The sequence below is a fragment of the Haplochromis burtoni genome, unplaced genomic scaffold (assembly GCF_018398535.1).
Source record: "Haplochromis burtoni strain Fernald_Lab_line unplaced genomic scaffold, NCSU_Asbu1 Contig_113, whole genome shotgun sequence".
In the NCBI taxonomy this organism is placed as follows: domain Eukaryota; kingdom Metazoa; phylum Chordata; class Actinopteri; order Cichliformes; family Cichlidae; genus Haplochromis; species Haplochromis burtoni.
In genome coordinates, this window is record NW_024582474.1 from 231,805 (window position 1) to 248,475 (window position 16,671).

At 41.7% G+C, this 16,671-nt stretch overlaps 1 protein-coding gene across 4 annotated transcripts in view; it reads right to left on the minus strand.

Moving 5' to 3' along the window:
• LOC102301036 (seizure 6-like protein) overlaps window positions 1–16,671 on the minus strand; it is a 107,453-nt gene that overhangs the window by 2,782 nt on the left and 88,000 nt on the right. For 2 of the 4 annotated variants that reach the window (XM_005928967.2, XM_005928968.3), the window contains exons 11-16: window positions 9,407–9,601; window positions 5,014–5,205; window positions 4,195–4,389; window positions 1,018–1,053; window positions 584–698; window positions 113–218 (exon numbers count right to left, since the gene is read on the minus strand). In XM_005928967.2, the coding sequence (XP_005929029.1) occupies window positions 113–218; window positions 584–698; window positions 1,018–1,053; window positions 4,195–4,389; window positions 5,014–5,205; window positions 9,407–9,601 (839 nt within the window). The remainder of the gene's footprint in view (window positions 1–112; window positions 219–583; window positions 699–1,017; window positions 1,054–4,194; window positions 4,390–5,013; window positions 5,206–9,406; window positions 9,602–16,671) is intronic. The other 2 variants (XM_042223510.1, XM_042223512.1) reach the window with 2 other exon arrangements.

A 16,671-nucleotide genomic window follows, 5' to 3' on the forward strand; every position in this document is an offset into this window, starting at 1 on the left:
AATGTACTCCTGCAGCTTTTACCCCACACTTGAGGTATTTGTTGTTGCAATTTTGGCAGTATCTAAATAAAATTCAATTCAATTCATTTGAACTTAACTGAATAGAACTTACTCCTCCTGTTTCATAGAGCGGGTTGTCAAACTCTGTCTCCACAGTGATTTGTCGGTAAGGGTGAGGGTAGATAAGAGGCAGCCTTAAGTTGGAGTTATATCTGCACCTAATATACATAATGAGGAAAAAACAGACACAAAAAAACACAAATTCAGAGTTTTAGTACCTGTTCCTTCACAATGGCTCAGCGCCAGTATGCGACTGCCAAAGACTTTGCTTCTAGTTTTCTAAGAAACAAATATGTTGCATTACTTTTGAGGTCTAGATTATGTGAAAGACCCCTAACTTTTTGCTACAGTTATAGCAGTAAGTGAGTTAAAAGGTGACACCAATGGGGTTCTGACCAAGAGCCTGCATAGTATGAGCTGTGGCCCAGACTGTGCTAATCAAACAAATGTTATCAAGACAATAACAGTCAGAAACAATTAAGGTCTCACCCTTGTATATAAATTTCATGGTCTAGGATCTTACCGAGTGACATAGACGTACACTCCTCCCAGCAGCACAGACAGCAACAGAATGAGGATGAAAATGGCCAGTGCTATGTTTCCTCCATCCAAAGGGGAACCTGCAGTCGCTTCTGCAACTGACAGACAAAACATGAATAATACAAGGTTTATTTAACCGCAGATCATTATCCAGAGAATACATAAATCTTCTAAAGTTTCATTAGAGGTGGTTTAGCAAACATAGGTGGATGCTCTGTGAAATCACATGGATAAACACAGCTGGAGGTAGAAACAAAACATGGGAATGAAGTTGATGCAAATGCAGGGAGAGCACACAGACAGGTAAAGCTTTGTTGCCTGTGAGGTGGTTTGTTTGAGGGTTTTTTTTTTTGTAATTCTATAAAACAGACTGTGTAGGGTTTTAGCCCACAGCACATACTGTACACAGACACTCACCTTCCAAAGCATGGTTGCCAAAGCAGTCTTGGTTGGCTGCAAGACATCATTCTGTCAGTCAGTGCATATGAAAATTGACATAACTTTTTATGTTGAATTTGTTTACATAACGTTCTCTTGAATTGTATGTTTGCTAATGCCCACTCTTCCTATTGTTAATATCGGTCAAGCTTTCTTTTCTTATGTATTCCAATTCAACCCTGTCTCACAGCAATTTGTGAAATAGGAGACTATGTAATATTTAATTGATCAGTTTTATTTAATCCATCAAAATTAATTCCATGGGATTATTTTTGTTTCAGTTTAGCAAAACAGAGCTATTAAGCAAGTAAGAGATGCTTGTTTTTGTTTTTTTTTTTCAGAAAAGGTAACTCATGGAGCCTCAGTAATTTCCAGAATTTAGCAATAAGCCAAACCATAATGCTGGTCCATTGTGAATATGGTATAACAAAATGATACTTGCACAATATTCAGTGACACAGCCAGCTATTTTTGTCATAAATGTCTATAAATAAAAATTCACAGAGCATATTAAAGATTTGTTTTTAGGCTTTGCAATTTTATGGAATGTTACCATTTATATTATGTGGCAGCTCAGGTGATGGTAAAAGCAGAGGGAAGGTGAAAGATTGACCATATACAGTAAAAGAATCAAAAATAAATTATGAATTAAACTAAATATCACACTAATCAAATTAATCACTGTATTAGTACATATTAACTGCCCAAATTCAAGTGACTAGTGACACTTTGTTTAACATGGACAACTAATTCATTACTCTAAAATAATCTGGGTAATAAAAAAAAAACACACACACATTATCTCCTGCATTTACCTGTCCAAGCCTTTTTCTCTCTCCTAACTCTCTCTCTGAGCTTGGGAACCTTCAGGAGGATTCAGCCTGAAAATTCCCTGCAGTGAGACAGCACCCTGACCCTGACACTCATCTCCTTGAGTTTTCAGCACAATAGCAAAAACTATACAAGGATAACAGCATGAAAAAGACACGCAAAAACTTTGACATGGCCTTCATTTTCCAAGATTATTGGAGATTTACATAATGAATTAATAATAGTATATAGGCTATACACATAGATAGCTACTGGTAGACCGAGCAGTCGCCCGACACTGCAATTGTAGGCTTACCAACATGTGCACTGCCTGGATTGATTACAAGAAGACCTATGACTTGATGCCCCACACCTGGATCCTGGAATGTCTAGAATTATACAAGATCAACAGTACCCTAAGAGTCTTCATCAAGAACGGGGATGGGAATGTGGGGTACAACACTAGATGCCAACTTCAAGCCCATAGCACAAGTCACCATCAAGTGCAGGATCTACCAAGGACATACTGGCACCACTGCTGTTCTGCATAGGCCTGAACCCCCTCAGTGAGATCTTTAACAAGACTGGCTATGAATACTGACTACAGAATGGAGCAATTCTCAGCCGCCTCCTCCACATGGATGACATCAAGCTGTATGCCAAGAGTGAAGAAGACATAAATTCACTGATCCATACCACCAGGAAATAAAGCAATGACATCGGAATGACGTCCGGACTGGAGAAGTGTAGTCGGATGATAACAAAGAGAAGGAAGGTAGTCAGAAATGAGGAGATCGAACTACCAGAAGGCAACATTGCAGACATAGAGGACAGCTACAAGTACCTGGGGATCCCACAGGCAAATGGGAACCATGAAGAGGCTGCTAGGAAAGCTGCAACCACCAAGTACCTGCAGAGGATCAGGGAAGTCCTGAGGAGTCAGCTGAAAGGTAAGAACAAGAACTGGGCTATCAACACCTACGCCCTGCCCATGATCAGGTACTCTGTTGGGATAATAAGCTGGCCAGAGGAGGAGATAGAAGCCACTGACATCAAGACCAGGAAGCTCCTGACCATGGATTGAGGGTTTCACCCCAAGTCCAGCCCCCTTAACCTGTATGCTAAGCGGAAGGAAGGAGCCAGGGGAAATCAGGAATACATCAGGAAGATAGCCCCAATCGACCACGTGCTGAGTGAATACCTCAGGCAGCAATAAACCCGAGGAAGTGGAGGAACCATCATGGCAGGACAGGCCCCTGTATGGTATGTACCACCAGCAGATAGAGGAGGTAGCTGACAGAAATCCTACCAGTGGCTGAACAAAGCCGGACTGAAAGACAGCACAGAGGCACTACTCATGGTAGCACAGGAACAAGCTTTGAGTACAAGATCCATAGAGGCTGCAGTCTATCATACCAGACAACACCCCATGTGCAGGCTATGTAAAGATGCCCTTGAGACAATCCAGAGCATAACAGTAGGCTGCAAGATGCTAGCAGGCAGGGCATACGTGGAATGCTATGCAGGACAACACCATAACCAAGTGGCCAGCATAATATACAGAAACAAGTTCCGACGTTAAAATAGGAGACTTCCAGAAACAGACGGATAAAATGGTGATGGCTAACCAACCAGACATACTGGTGGTAGACAAGCAGAGAAAGATGGCCGCAGTGATAGATGTAGCGATTCTGAATGACATGAGAAGCTGGAGAAGTACCAAGGGCTCAGAGAAGAGCTCAAGAAGATGTGGAGGGTGAAGGTGAAGGTGGTCCCAGTGGTAATCGGAACACTAGGTGTGGTGACTCCCAAGCTAGGCGAGTGGCTCCATCAGAACCCAGGAACAACATCAGAGATCTCGGTCCAGAAGAGCGCAGTCCTTGGAACAGCTAAGATACTACGCAGGACCTCTCAAGCTCCCAGGCCTCTGGTAAGGACCTGACTTGAAGGATAACGCTGCCCGCAGGGGCGTGGAGGGGATTTTTATATATATACATGATATGTGTGTAGTATATATTATATACTTTTCATTGTGACACAATCACTCAGTAAGTGATATATCATTCATATATATGTAATGATATAGTATATAATAATATATATATATATATATATATATATATAAATAACACACACTGTGGTTGAAATACTTCTGACTTCTGACAGTTCAAAGACATCATTAGAAACCCCATATTTCCATTACATTCATGTGCATGATGGGTGGATATAAACATCTGATTGCAACTTTACAGGAGTTAGTGTTCTTGTGAATCAGAATAATCCAAAGCCTCTAAAAAATTTCTATAATAACGTATATTAAAATAAAATGTCCTTCAAAAATCTCACCCCTGCAGAGTGGAAGTGGGCCGCTCCAAAAAGAAGGATTTCCAAGGATGCATTTAATTGCAACCTCTCCTATGAGCTCGTAACCTTGGTAACAGACAAAGGTTAGGGACTCGCCAGGCAGGTAAAGTCTCTTGGACAGGATCTGGTAGCCGTTGTCAGGGAGACCGGGGTTTTCACAGGAAACAGAATCCTCAGCTAGATAAAAAGAAGAAAGAAAAAGAAACTGCATGGAACTCATTGAGTTTCTCAGCACAAATCAGAGGTTTCTGCGTCATAGCTCGACTGACAGGTTTTGACAAACCCTGGCTGAGGTGACATGACTCACGGATAATCTCCGCCTCCACCTCCAGGTGGCTGAGGGTTGATTGCTATGGTGCATTAGCATCACATTTACATATCAAACACTTCACCCAAACATTAATAACCCTGAAAACACACACACACACACACGCAAATATCATGACTGCTGAGATAAAATGTGAGTGATGAAGCATCGTCTCTGGCATGCAGAGACGCTGTGATCTTTGTCAGCAGAGAAAAGAGAGAGCCAGGCCTTTTTTGCAAGAAATCACACAAACCCACTCATTTTGGACTAAAAAAAAGCAGGGAAAAGAGCCTCTTATCTTCAGTTAAGTGTCATATGTGACTCCCTATTCAGATGATAGGCTTGTGAAATTCTGATGCTAACATACTACTAGTAAACTACGGGACCCTTCAGCTCACCAGTTTGCTAAAATACATATCAGCAATTGCCAGTTGAGAACTGACTAACCTCCCATGTCTTCTTTTATGTCTGGAAACATTCTTTCAAATACCCACAGACACAGTGAGGCAGATGAGACGTCCACACAGGCGTTCCTGGCTCACGTCCATAGCATGTGATAGTGGCGCCGCCCTGTAGGATGAAGCCTGTGTTGCAGCTATACTGAATGGTTGTCCCCACTAGGAGTTTCGGGTCAGACAGGGTTCTGGTAGCATGCTCAACATGGCCAGGATCTGAACAGTACATGACTGAGAAAAAAGACAGCAGAGACTGTGATGAATGATAAGAGATATAATTTTATAAAAACAATAATACATTTTGATAAAAAATAAAATAAGCCCAGAGATGGACACTATTATATGCCCAAGAGCAGGTACAATCTACATGAATGTACTTGCTAGGGCTAAGTTTTTTTAATTCAAGGTAACTTGTTTGAGATCCAAAATGCACAAATATAGTTCCAAGCAGTAAAAGTTAGATATTTAAAGAGGGGTTTTATCACTCTTAGGGTGTATATGTTCAAGCCTGAATCAAAAACAAATTCATAAAGAATGGAAAATATTAATTTTACTCTTAAAATCTCAGGTTTTGCTGAAAGGATGGCAAAAATTCTGATAAGTTTATCTGTCTTGTATATCAGCACAGCGATGCAGAGGTCACCATAGTTGCAGCACAACAAGAAGTGTGTGAAGCTTGTTCTTACTGTGTGAGCTACATAAAGCTTTGATGGTCAGTAAAATTAAAAAGGTCCTTTACAAATACCAGCTCATTTGTAAGATTAAGAATGAACTAAGGGTATCCAGTAAATGTCCCCCCCCCCCCAAATTCCATACTGTGTCACTGAATTCCAAATTCCCCAAATTTTATACTGTTTAAAATGTCCTGTTAGAGCTGGAGCTCCTGGTATAGGCAAAAGCTGAAAAACAGAAGGGCCAATGTCATAGATGTTTGACACTACTGGGCCCTTTATTTGTATGGTCAGTTGATTCAAACACAGGACGTTCTTGCTGTGAGGCAGCAGTGCCAAGAAACGCATCACATTGTGCTAGTGCATCAGGTCCTGTGTCGCAATTGCAGAGCCTTCCACTATACTGTAGATGTTGTGGAGAGGGTGAATCATGTTGATTAAACCTTGGGTTCTTTGCAGAAATTAGTACTATAACAACTTCTGGTCCCATCCCACCACAAGACAATTTGACTTATAAAATCAGTCTGGCAAATTCCATCCATCCATCCATCTTCATCCGCTTTATCCGAGGCCGGGTCGCGGGGGCAGCAGCCTAAGCAAAGAGGCCCAGACCTCCCTCTCCCCAGCCACCTCCTCCAGCTTATCCAGGGGAATACCAAGGCGTTCCCAGGCCAGCCGAGAGATATAATCTCTCCAGCGTGTCCTGGGTCTGCCCCGGGGCCTCCTCCCGGTGGGACATGCCTGGAACACCTCACCCAGGAGGCGCCCAGGGGGCATCCTTGTCAGATGCCCGAACCACCTCAGCTGGCTCCTTTCGATGTGGAGCAGCAGCTGCTCTACTCTGAGCCCATCCTGGATGGCCGAACTTCTCACCCTATCTCTAAGGGAGAGGCCAGCCACCCTTCGGAGGAAGCTCATTTCTGCCGCTTGTATCCGCGATCTTGTTCTTTCGGTCACTACCCACAGCTCGTGGCCATAGGTGAGGGTAGGGACGTAGATCGACCGGTAAATTGAGAGCTTCGCTTTTACACTCAGCTCCCTCTTCACCACGACGGACCGGTGCAGCGTCCGCATTACTGCAGCTGCAGCCCCAATCCGTCTGTCGATCTCCGGCTCCCTTCTCCCATCACTCGCGAACAAGACCCCAAGATACTTGAACTCCTCCACTTGGGGCAGGAACTCATCCCCGACCCGGAGTGGGCACTCCACCCTTTTCCGGCTGAGAACCATGGCCTCAGATTTGGAGGTGCTGATCCTCATTCCCGCTGCTTCACACTCGGCTGCGAACCGTTCCAGTGCGAGCTGGAGGCCCGTCTGGCAAATTATAGTACAAATTCATTTGTACTATAATACACACTATGTTACCAAATGTATTCACTCAGCCCTCCAAATCATTGAACACAGGTCTTCCAGTCACTTCCATTGCCACAGGTGTATAAAATGAGGCATCTAGACAAACAGACTGCTTCGACAAACATTTGTGAAAGACTGGGTCCCTCTCATGAGCTCAGTGAATTCCAGTGTGGTACCATGACAGGATTTCTGCTGTGAAATGAGTGCGGTCGTGAAATTTAATGCTACTAAATATTCCACAGTCAATTGTACCCATTCACAGAAGCACTTTTTCTAACTGTTAAGTGCTTACTGTCTAACATTCAAGCACATTCACACTCCGATGGATGCAACAGAGAGCAACAAGGTTAGTTAGTAGCTGACCTGCTCTACCACCTGAGCTACAGCCACCCCAATGGTGTTGGCGGTATTATAGCAAAGTGTAAGCAGTTAGGAATTACAACAACTCAACCATGAAGTGGTAGGTCACATAAAATTACAGTGCGGTAAGTGGATGCTGAAGTGCATAGTGTGCAGAGGTAACCAATTTTCTGCAGATTCAACATCTACAGACCTCCAAACTTCATGTGGTCTTCAGATAAGGTCAAGAACAGTGCTCAGAGAGCTTCACTGAATGGTCATGGTCAAGCAGCTGCATCCAAGCCTTACATCAAGTGGATTCAAGATTCAAGATTCTTTATTTGTCACATGCATAGTCATATGAGTACAACACACAGTGAAATGTGTCCTGAACTCCTCATTTGACTGTGCAAGACATTATAGACAATAAGTAAATTAAATAAATAAAAATATCTGGAAATTTTAAATTAAAAATCTTAAAATGTACATGCAACGGAATGTGCATGTACAAAGTGTTTTGTGCCATATTAGCACAGCAATGTATTGATAGCACGTAGAGTAAACAAGTGGCCGAAGTAATATAAACAGAGTAATTCAACAGAGTGACGAGCATGATCAGTGTAGAAGCCTGTGATGTAATAATAAATCAGATGTGATATGAAATATGACCGTGAAAGTTCTGGCATGGGACAAGAACATGATGTATGGTCCTGTTTCATTCACTTAGGGATGCCATAAGGGTAGTGGGGGCATGTTCAGATTTAGGACTTGGACGACCTGAGGATAGAAGCTCCGCTTGAGTCTCTCTGTTGCCCCGATTGTGCGGAAACTTCTGCCTGATTGCAGAAGTTGAAACAGTTTGTTACTGGGATGGGACGAGTCCTTTAATATCTGCTGCTCTGGACCAACATCTCCTGGTGTAAATGTCCTGTAGGGAGGGAGAATAGACCTGCAGCAGTGTTCTGCTGCACCAATCACTCTCTGAAGAGCTTTTCAGTCCTGAACACAGCTATTCCTATACCAGGATGTAATGTTCTGTGTGAGGATGCTCTCCACAGTGCCTGAATAGAAAGTCCTGAGGATCACTGGAGAGACCCCGAACTTCCTCAGTTGTTGGAAATGGTACAGGCGCTGCCTAGCCTTTTTGGACTGGACCTTAATGTGAGCAGACCATGTCGGGTCTGAGGAGATGTGGACATTGAGATACTTGAAGGACAACACCCTCTCCACTAGAGTACCGTTAATGATAAGGGGCCTGTAGACTTGGTGTTTACTCCTTCCTAAGTCCACCACCAGCTCCTTGGTTTGCAAGACAAGAAGGTGGCTGTCCTGACACCACAATGCCAGGTTCGTCACCTTGTCCATGTAGGCCACCTCATCGTTGTTGGAGATGAGGCACAACACCACTGCGTCATCAGCGAACTTCACAATGGTATTGGAGCCATGAGTGGCCACACAGTCAGAAGTATAGAGGGAATACAGCAGCGGCGAGATGGTGGTGATGCTGTCAGAGACACACCTACCCTGTCTCACCGCATGAGATCTCATTGAGGAAGTCCAACACCCATGCAGATAGACGATTGTTGAGTCCTACATGCAAATGGAATGCAAAGCGTCAGTTGCAGTGGTGTAAGGCACACCGCTACTGGACCCTAGAGCAGTGGAAAGGCCTTCTCTGGAGCAACAACTTACACTTCTTCATCTGGCAATCTGATGGATGAGTATGGGTTTGGCAGTTGCCAGGAGAGGGGTACTTCTCTGGCTACACTGTGCAAAGTGTATAGTTTGGTAGAGGGGGACCATAGTGTGGAGTTGTTTTTAAGTAGTTGGGCTCAGCCCTTTAGTTCCAGCTTACCAAGACATTTTGGACAATTTCATGCGCATGCACATGATAATATTGATGAATCACACTGATAAATGAGGCCCATGGCAGTAGATGAATGGCCAATTTGTCAACAACTATATTAAAAATTCCTCCTGTAGGGACCAAGGAAATACCTAAAATTAATTAATTCCATGAAGAACAGATAAAGGTTATTGTACAAACAAATAAAACAAGCAGAACTCACTTTTTTCACAGAATGGGGGTTGTGAGCTCCAGGAAAGATCAAGCTGACAGGTGAGAGTCTCTCGCCCCACCAGGTCATAACCAGGATCGCACTGGTAGGTTATACAAGCCCCTCGCACAAGTGCAACATGGGATGTTGTCTTCCAGCCATTCTGGATCTCAGGCAGATCTGGACAAGAGTCGTTTCGAGACACCTCTGACAAGAGTATGAAAGAAAAGACATTCTGATTAATGGCTTCATTATTACGATGCCAATATATATTGTTCAGGCTTAGTTCAGGTAGCTGCAAGTCAAAAAAAAACAAGTCAAGACAACAGCACAGCTGATTTCCATGTAAATAGTGAATATTTTTGTATTACTATCTAAAATAACACACATTCGTACTCTGATGGATGCATTGGAGAGTGACTAATATCTTGCCCAAGGATATTTGGCATGCAGACTAGAGGGAGCCAGAGATCAAACCACCAACCTTCCGATCAGTAGATGATCTGCTCTACCTCCTGAGCTACAGCCACCCCAATATGATAGAATGTGATGGAAGTATGGATTTCCTCAGTGATGGACTGTCTTCAAATATCAACTCTCCAGTACATTCACTCTGGCACAGACACCTTGCTACTAAAGCTGCTGATGAAAAGACAGAGTTTAAATTCAGATTTCCACTGAAGGGGTCCTCAACAAAATTATTAAAAGCTCTCAGGTAATTGTCTTGGCTGTGTTGATGTACCATCAGTCATAATTTTGGGGGGTTGCTTCAAAGTAACAGAATGCATTTAAATTAACACATTCTCATGTGAATCTCTGCTGCTGGCTTACTCCAGCAGATTCTGGACACTTAAAGTCATACCTTTGAGTTAAAACAATACAAATGGCTGACTTTGTGCTCCCTCAAAGAGCTCTAATGAAACAAAAAACAAATACAACACTGTGCATAAAAGACGAACATAGCCAGCTTAGACAACACATCTTGAAGCCTCAATGTTAGCACTTTGGTGTCAACGCATTAGCATCGTGCAGCCCCGCGCACGGGGTGATCCGCGCTTACTCGCTAATGGAGATTTGCTGCATTAATGCAGTTATTGTGTTAACATCATTTTAACGAGATTAACACTGACAGCACTAAGTTTAAGTAAAGTTTATTCCCGGACCACTTTGCCTGCCCCCCCCCAAAAAAGCTGTTCAAACTATTTTGCAATGACTCTCACTTTTGTTTTTTTTGGTGAAGAAGCAAACACATTTAGGCAAGGTATTTGTTATGTCAGGGGTGCTCAATTCCAGTCTTCGAGAGCTACTGTCCTGCAGCTTTTAGATGCATCCTTGTTCCGACACAGCTGAATCAAATGAATGGCTTGTTATCAGGCCTTCTCCAAACTTGATGGCATGCTGAAGAGGTGATCAAACATTTGATTCAGCTGTGTTGGAGTAGGGATGCATCTAAAAGCTGCAGGACAGTAGCTCTCGAGGACTGGGATTGAGCACCCCTGTGTTATGTTGTTATCTAATGCTAGCAAGATTGATTACCAAGTTGCGTTCAAAAACAGTGCAGATACAACATATCATCAAAGTAATAAAATGCAAGAACTTCTATCAATTGGCACTTCTCATTGATGTTGTTTTTTTGGTCTCAGGGTATGCCACTGTTTTGCTGTCTCACAATATTTCACTGCTTTCAAATTCATACATTACAGTAACTAATTTTCTCCTAATATTTTTACTTTCCTATATAAGATTTTTACTTTAATCAATCAAAAAATACTAAAATTCTTAACAAAATTGTTAATAATTAAATACTATCACACTATGTTAAGAAAATCCAAACATATGTATTACGTACAGTGGGGCAAAAAAGTATTTAGTCAGCCACCGATTGTGCAAGTTTCCCCACTTAAAATGATGACAGAGGCCAGTAATTTGCACCAGAGGTACACTTCAACTGTGAGAGACAGAATGTGAAAAAAAATCCATGAATTCACATGGTAGGATTTGTAAAGAATTTATTCGTAAATTAGGGTGGAAAATAAGTATTTGGTCACCTCAAACAAGGAAAATCTCTGGCTCTCACAGACCTGTAACGTCTTCTGTAAGAAGCTTTTCTGTCCCCCACTCGTTACCTGTATGAATGGCACCTGTTTGAACTCATCATCTGTATAAAAGACACCTGTCCACAGCCTCAAACAGTCAGACTCCAAACTCCGCCATGGCCAAGACCAAAGAGCTTTCGAAGGACACCAGGAAAAGTATTGTAGACCTGCACCAGACTGGGAAGAGTGAATCTACAATAGGCAAGCAGCTTGGTGTGAAAAAATCAACTGTGGGAGCAATCATCAGAAAATGGAAGACATACAAGACCACTGATAATCTCCCTCAATCTGGGGCTCCACGCAAGATCTCATCCCGTGGGGTCAAAATGATCATGAGAACGGTGAGCAAAGATCCCAGAACCACACGGGGGGACCTGGTGAATGACCTGCAGAGAGCTGGGACCAAAGTAACAAAGGTCACCATCAGTAACACACTACAACGGCAGGGAATCAAATCCCGCAGTGCCAGACGTGTTCCGCTGCTGAAGCCAGTGCATGTCCAGGCCCGTCTGAAGTTTGCCAGAGAGCACATGGATGATACAGCAGAGGATTGGGAGAATGTCATGTGGTCAGATGAAACCAAAGTAGAACTTTTTGGTATAAACTCAACTTGTCGTGTTTGGAGGAAGAAGAATACTGAGTTGCATCCCAAGAACACCATACCTACTGTGAAGCATGGGGGTGGAAACATCATGCTATGGGGCTGTTTTTCTGCCAAGGGGACAGGACGACTGATCCGTGTTAAGGACAGAATGAATGGGGCCATGTATCGTGAGATTTTGAGCCAAAACCTCCTTCCATCAGTGAGAACTTTGAAGATGAAACGAGGCTGGGTCTTCCAACATGACAATGATCCAAAACACACCGCCCGGGCAACAAAGGAGTGGCTCCGTAAGAAGCATTTGAAAGTCCTGGAGTGGCCTAGCCAGTCTCCAGACCTCAACCCCATAGAAAATCTGTGGCGGGAGTTGAAAGTCCGTGTTGCTCGGCGACAGCCCCAAAACATCACTGCTCTCGAGAAGATCTGCATGGAGGAATGGGCCAAAATACCAGCTACTGTGTGTGCAAACCTGGTAAAGACCTATAGTAAACGTTTGACCTCTGTTATTGCCAACAAAGGTTATGTTACAAAGTATTGAGTTGTATTTTTGTTATTGACCAAATACTTATTTTCCACCCTGATTTACGAATAAATTCTTTACAAATCCTACCATGTGGATTCATGGATTTTTTTTTTCACATTCTGTCTCTCACAGTTGAAGTGTACCTCTGGTGCAAATTACTGACCTCTGTCATCATTTTAGGTGGGGGAACTTGCACAATCGGTGGCTGACTAAATACTTTTTTGCCCCACTGTATAGACATCTAATGAAGTTACTCAGGTGGGCCTTCACCCTTTTTTCCACCTGAAGGTAGGGTAATGAGCCAAAGTAGTACTTAGTCTTCCCTCATTGAAGGACATGAAGAAGAAGAAGAAGAAGAAGAAGAAGAAGAAGAAGAAGAAAAATCCATAGAAATATCATATTTTTGATTTATTAGGTCAGTGAGCTTGTGACAACGGTGTTAAAGGATAGTTGCTGACCAAGTGCAAACCATGAAGCCCTTGGGAAGTATTGAGTGTGTGTAGGATTAACACTAGAACAAGGGTTTAGTTTTAGCCTAGCACCTCTTTCTGCTTATAAAAATTAAATTCCTTTATTATAATAATAATGATAATAATGGATTGGATTTATATAGCGCTTTTCAAGGCACCCAAAGCACTTTACAATGCCATATTTCATTCACTCTCGCATTCACACATATATTATCACTATATTAGGCATTGTACAGCGAAATTGGAGCAGAGCTAGCATGCATACATTCTTACATGCTTTCACTCAGCATTCCACAGAATAAAATAACAATATAATAAAATTGAGAGTATAATAAAATAAAATAGTAAATGTAAAAGTATAAGTACACACAAATACAGTTCTACGAAACACAATGACAGGATATTGCACTTATGTCTTTTTACGCATTGCATGTTCCCTATGACAACACCACCAAACACTTTTTTTGAAGTACTTTTTCAACGCTATACTAAAAATTAAATATATTTATTAATATCTGTTAATATAATCTTATATGAGGAAAAGAAATGAATATACCTTAAACTTGGATTATGTCTAGACTATGTCTATGACTGATTCTATAGAAGTCTATGATCTGACTGACGATCTGTGTTTTGTGAGTTCACGTTCTTAGCCGATGTTTCACATCATCCCATAAAGAATGTGATGTTCATTTAATAAATTTTACCTTCATTTGGAATAAGAAAGACAATACACTAGAACCTTTTCTAGGCATTTTTTTTAAATGTTTACAATTTTTTTAATTATTTTAGTATTAGAGTATTTTCCAGGTCATTGCTGATTGTTGACAGTATATAGCACTGATACCAACTGTTACTCCTACTTATTACCACTTAATATACTGTCATTGTTCTGGATCGTCATACCAGTATTTTGAGTTTCCTGTGTTTTGTTGATTGTTTTTATTTTGACGATGATATTCAAGTCTCACTAGTCAATCTTGAGTTTATTCTTTCCAAGTTCTTGAGTTCCCTTGTATTCACAGTTTAGTTTCTTGTTAGGTTACTCTTGTGTCTTGGTCTCTCCCCTGTGTTGCCTGTATGTGACTGTCAAGTCATTGGTGTTTAAATCTTTTTCCGTCCATGTCCCTCGCACTCCTCCATGTTTCTCGTTCCCTCCTTCTGTGTTTCTCTCTTTCCCTGAGTCCCTCGCCCTCTCAATCCATGCCTTAGTCGTGTCTGCTTTCATCTCCCTTACTTGTTCCATGTTCCCCTCCTCGTGGTTCATCCATTGTCTCTCCAGTGTGTCATATGTTTTCCTGTCTGTCGTTCCTCTGTTCTTTTGTCAACTGTAAGTGTCCTTGTCTGGATCTCAGTCTGTGTGCCAGTTCCTGTTTTATTTTGATGGTCACTTGTATCATGTCCTTTGTGCTCAGTTTGCTTTCCCTGTTTTGTTATTTTTAATTTGTTCCTGCTGTGCTCCCATTTTCCTTGTCACCACTCTTTGTATATATTGTCTCAGTCATCCCTTGCCCCATTTGCAAGTCTCTGCTCAACTCAATAAATCAAAAACAATCAATAAAACATAATTGATTTGAATTGTTTAAGTCATTTGAAAAACTGCTCATATAAAAAATAGTGACTTTAAAGCAGCTTTAAAGAGGCTGCATTGAAAATTTGGCTATGGCACATCTGTAACATGGTGAGAAGCCCTGAGACATCATGAATTAATTACACAGAATGAGATTCAGCAAGATCAATGCATTCGTCATCATTGAGTAGTTTTTTTTTTTTTTAAACAAATTGATTTGATCTTGGATTGGATCATCTGATCTTTCCAGCATTAAAGTGTGCAGTTCAAACCTTCCTGCTATGTTAAGTCTTGGGCAGATCTGCCTTAAGTATAAAAAAACACAAGTAAAGATGAGAGGACAGAAAATAGAAGATGAAAAATAAAGTGGGCAGCTTGAGAATGGACAGAACGGAAATTAATTAGAAAAGTAAATTAAAGTTAAAAACTATTTAAATGATAATTCCAGTGTCTTTTTATTTTGTGTTCTGATTGTCAGTGATAACCAAAATTTAAAACAAGTATGCCTTAGCGCTTAATGCTTCTGACTTCCCTTCTGTGGGCTTAAGCTGACAACCCAGTGTTTTCTGCCACAACCTTTAAACTTTTAAAAGAATAACAGACAATAAATTATGCACAGTGTAAACTCTACAAATTCAATCCCTGCAGATCAGAAAACCAGTCCATATCAGCTGTTCCGTCAACTGATACCCTTCAGTGCACCTTGTTGACAGATATAATATCGGATACATGTTTGTTATCATTCATGCCTAGTTTATTCTCTGCCCAGAGCCATAATAACAAACCCTGACAAATAAAATTATCAATATCTTTATAATCTCCAAGCGGCAAATTGTTGGTGATTGATAGAGATATCTTGATGTATCCTCAATCATCCAGGTGAGGAAATCCAAAAAAGTTGATTCCATTCATCTGGACGTAGCATTTTCAGTGGGAGAAACGTTTCATCACTCATCCAAGTGACTTCTTCCGTCTCAGCTAACTGCAGGGTTCCCCGACCTTTTAAACAGTAAATTTGCACAATGACTGACACTGCTGGCGAATAATGGGCTGTGAGGTCAGTTTCTTCATTAATATGCAAATTGTCATGAACAATGATCAACAGCCAGTGATCAGTGATCAGAGATCATTGATCAATGACCATTGATCGGGCCTCTGGGCAGCAAAAATTCTCCAGAAGGCACAGAACCAGATCCTCAATGAATAGCTGAGACAAATACATTTTTACCATCGATGTGAAATCTAAAGAGAAGCGGATCTGATAGTGTCTTACAATGCTTCTAGAGAGTATTCTTCAAAAGGTGTTTAAATTAACTGAAAAGGCTCGTCTAGCACAGCATGAAAAGTCTAAGACCATGAAAAAAAACTGAGTTTGACTTATTTTTTGTGCGTCAGAAACCAAACAAAAACATGGAGAGTGCCCTCAGTAGCTAGAAGAAATGCCACTCCGAGGATGAGGACAAGTGGGTGTAAAATTTGTCTGACAGGCAATTCACCCAAACAGAGAAAAAGAAAAACATTATCATCCTTCCAGCAGACAAGGGTAGTTGTTTTGCTAAACCAGAAAGACTATCGTGAGACAATTTCACACAGCTCTGTGACAAAAATACTTAAAATGAAACCCAGGGGAAGCTACACCAAGTCTGTATGGTTTACCTAAGATACATAAACAGGGTGTACGTTTAAGACCAATTGTCTGTATGATCAGCTCAGTGACCTATAACATCTCAAAGTTTCTGGCTTTGATCCTCAACCCGTTGGTAGGCAGCTCTGAACACCACATCCAGAACACCTTGGATTTTGTTGAGAAGGTGAGAGATGTCATTATGGAGGCAGATGAAACAATGGCTTTGCATGATGCCACATTGCGCTTCACTTGTGTGCCATTCACTGAAGCAGTGGAGGTAGTTCGTAAGAGATTACAGGATGAACCCCAATCTCAGCAACACATCAAAAATTCCATACTTCCAAACTTCCGTGTGTGTGTGTGTGTGTGTGTGTGTGTGTGTGTGTGTGT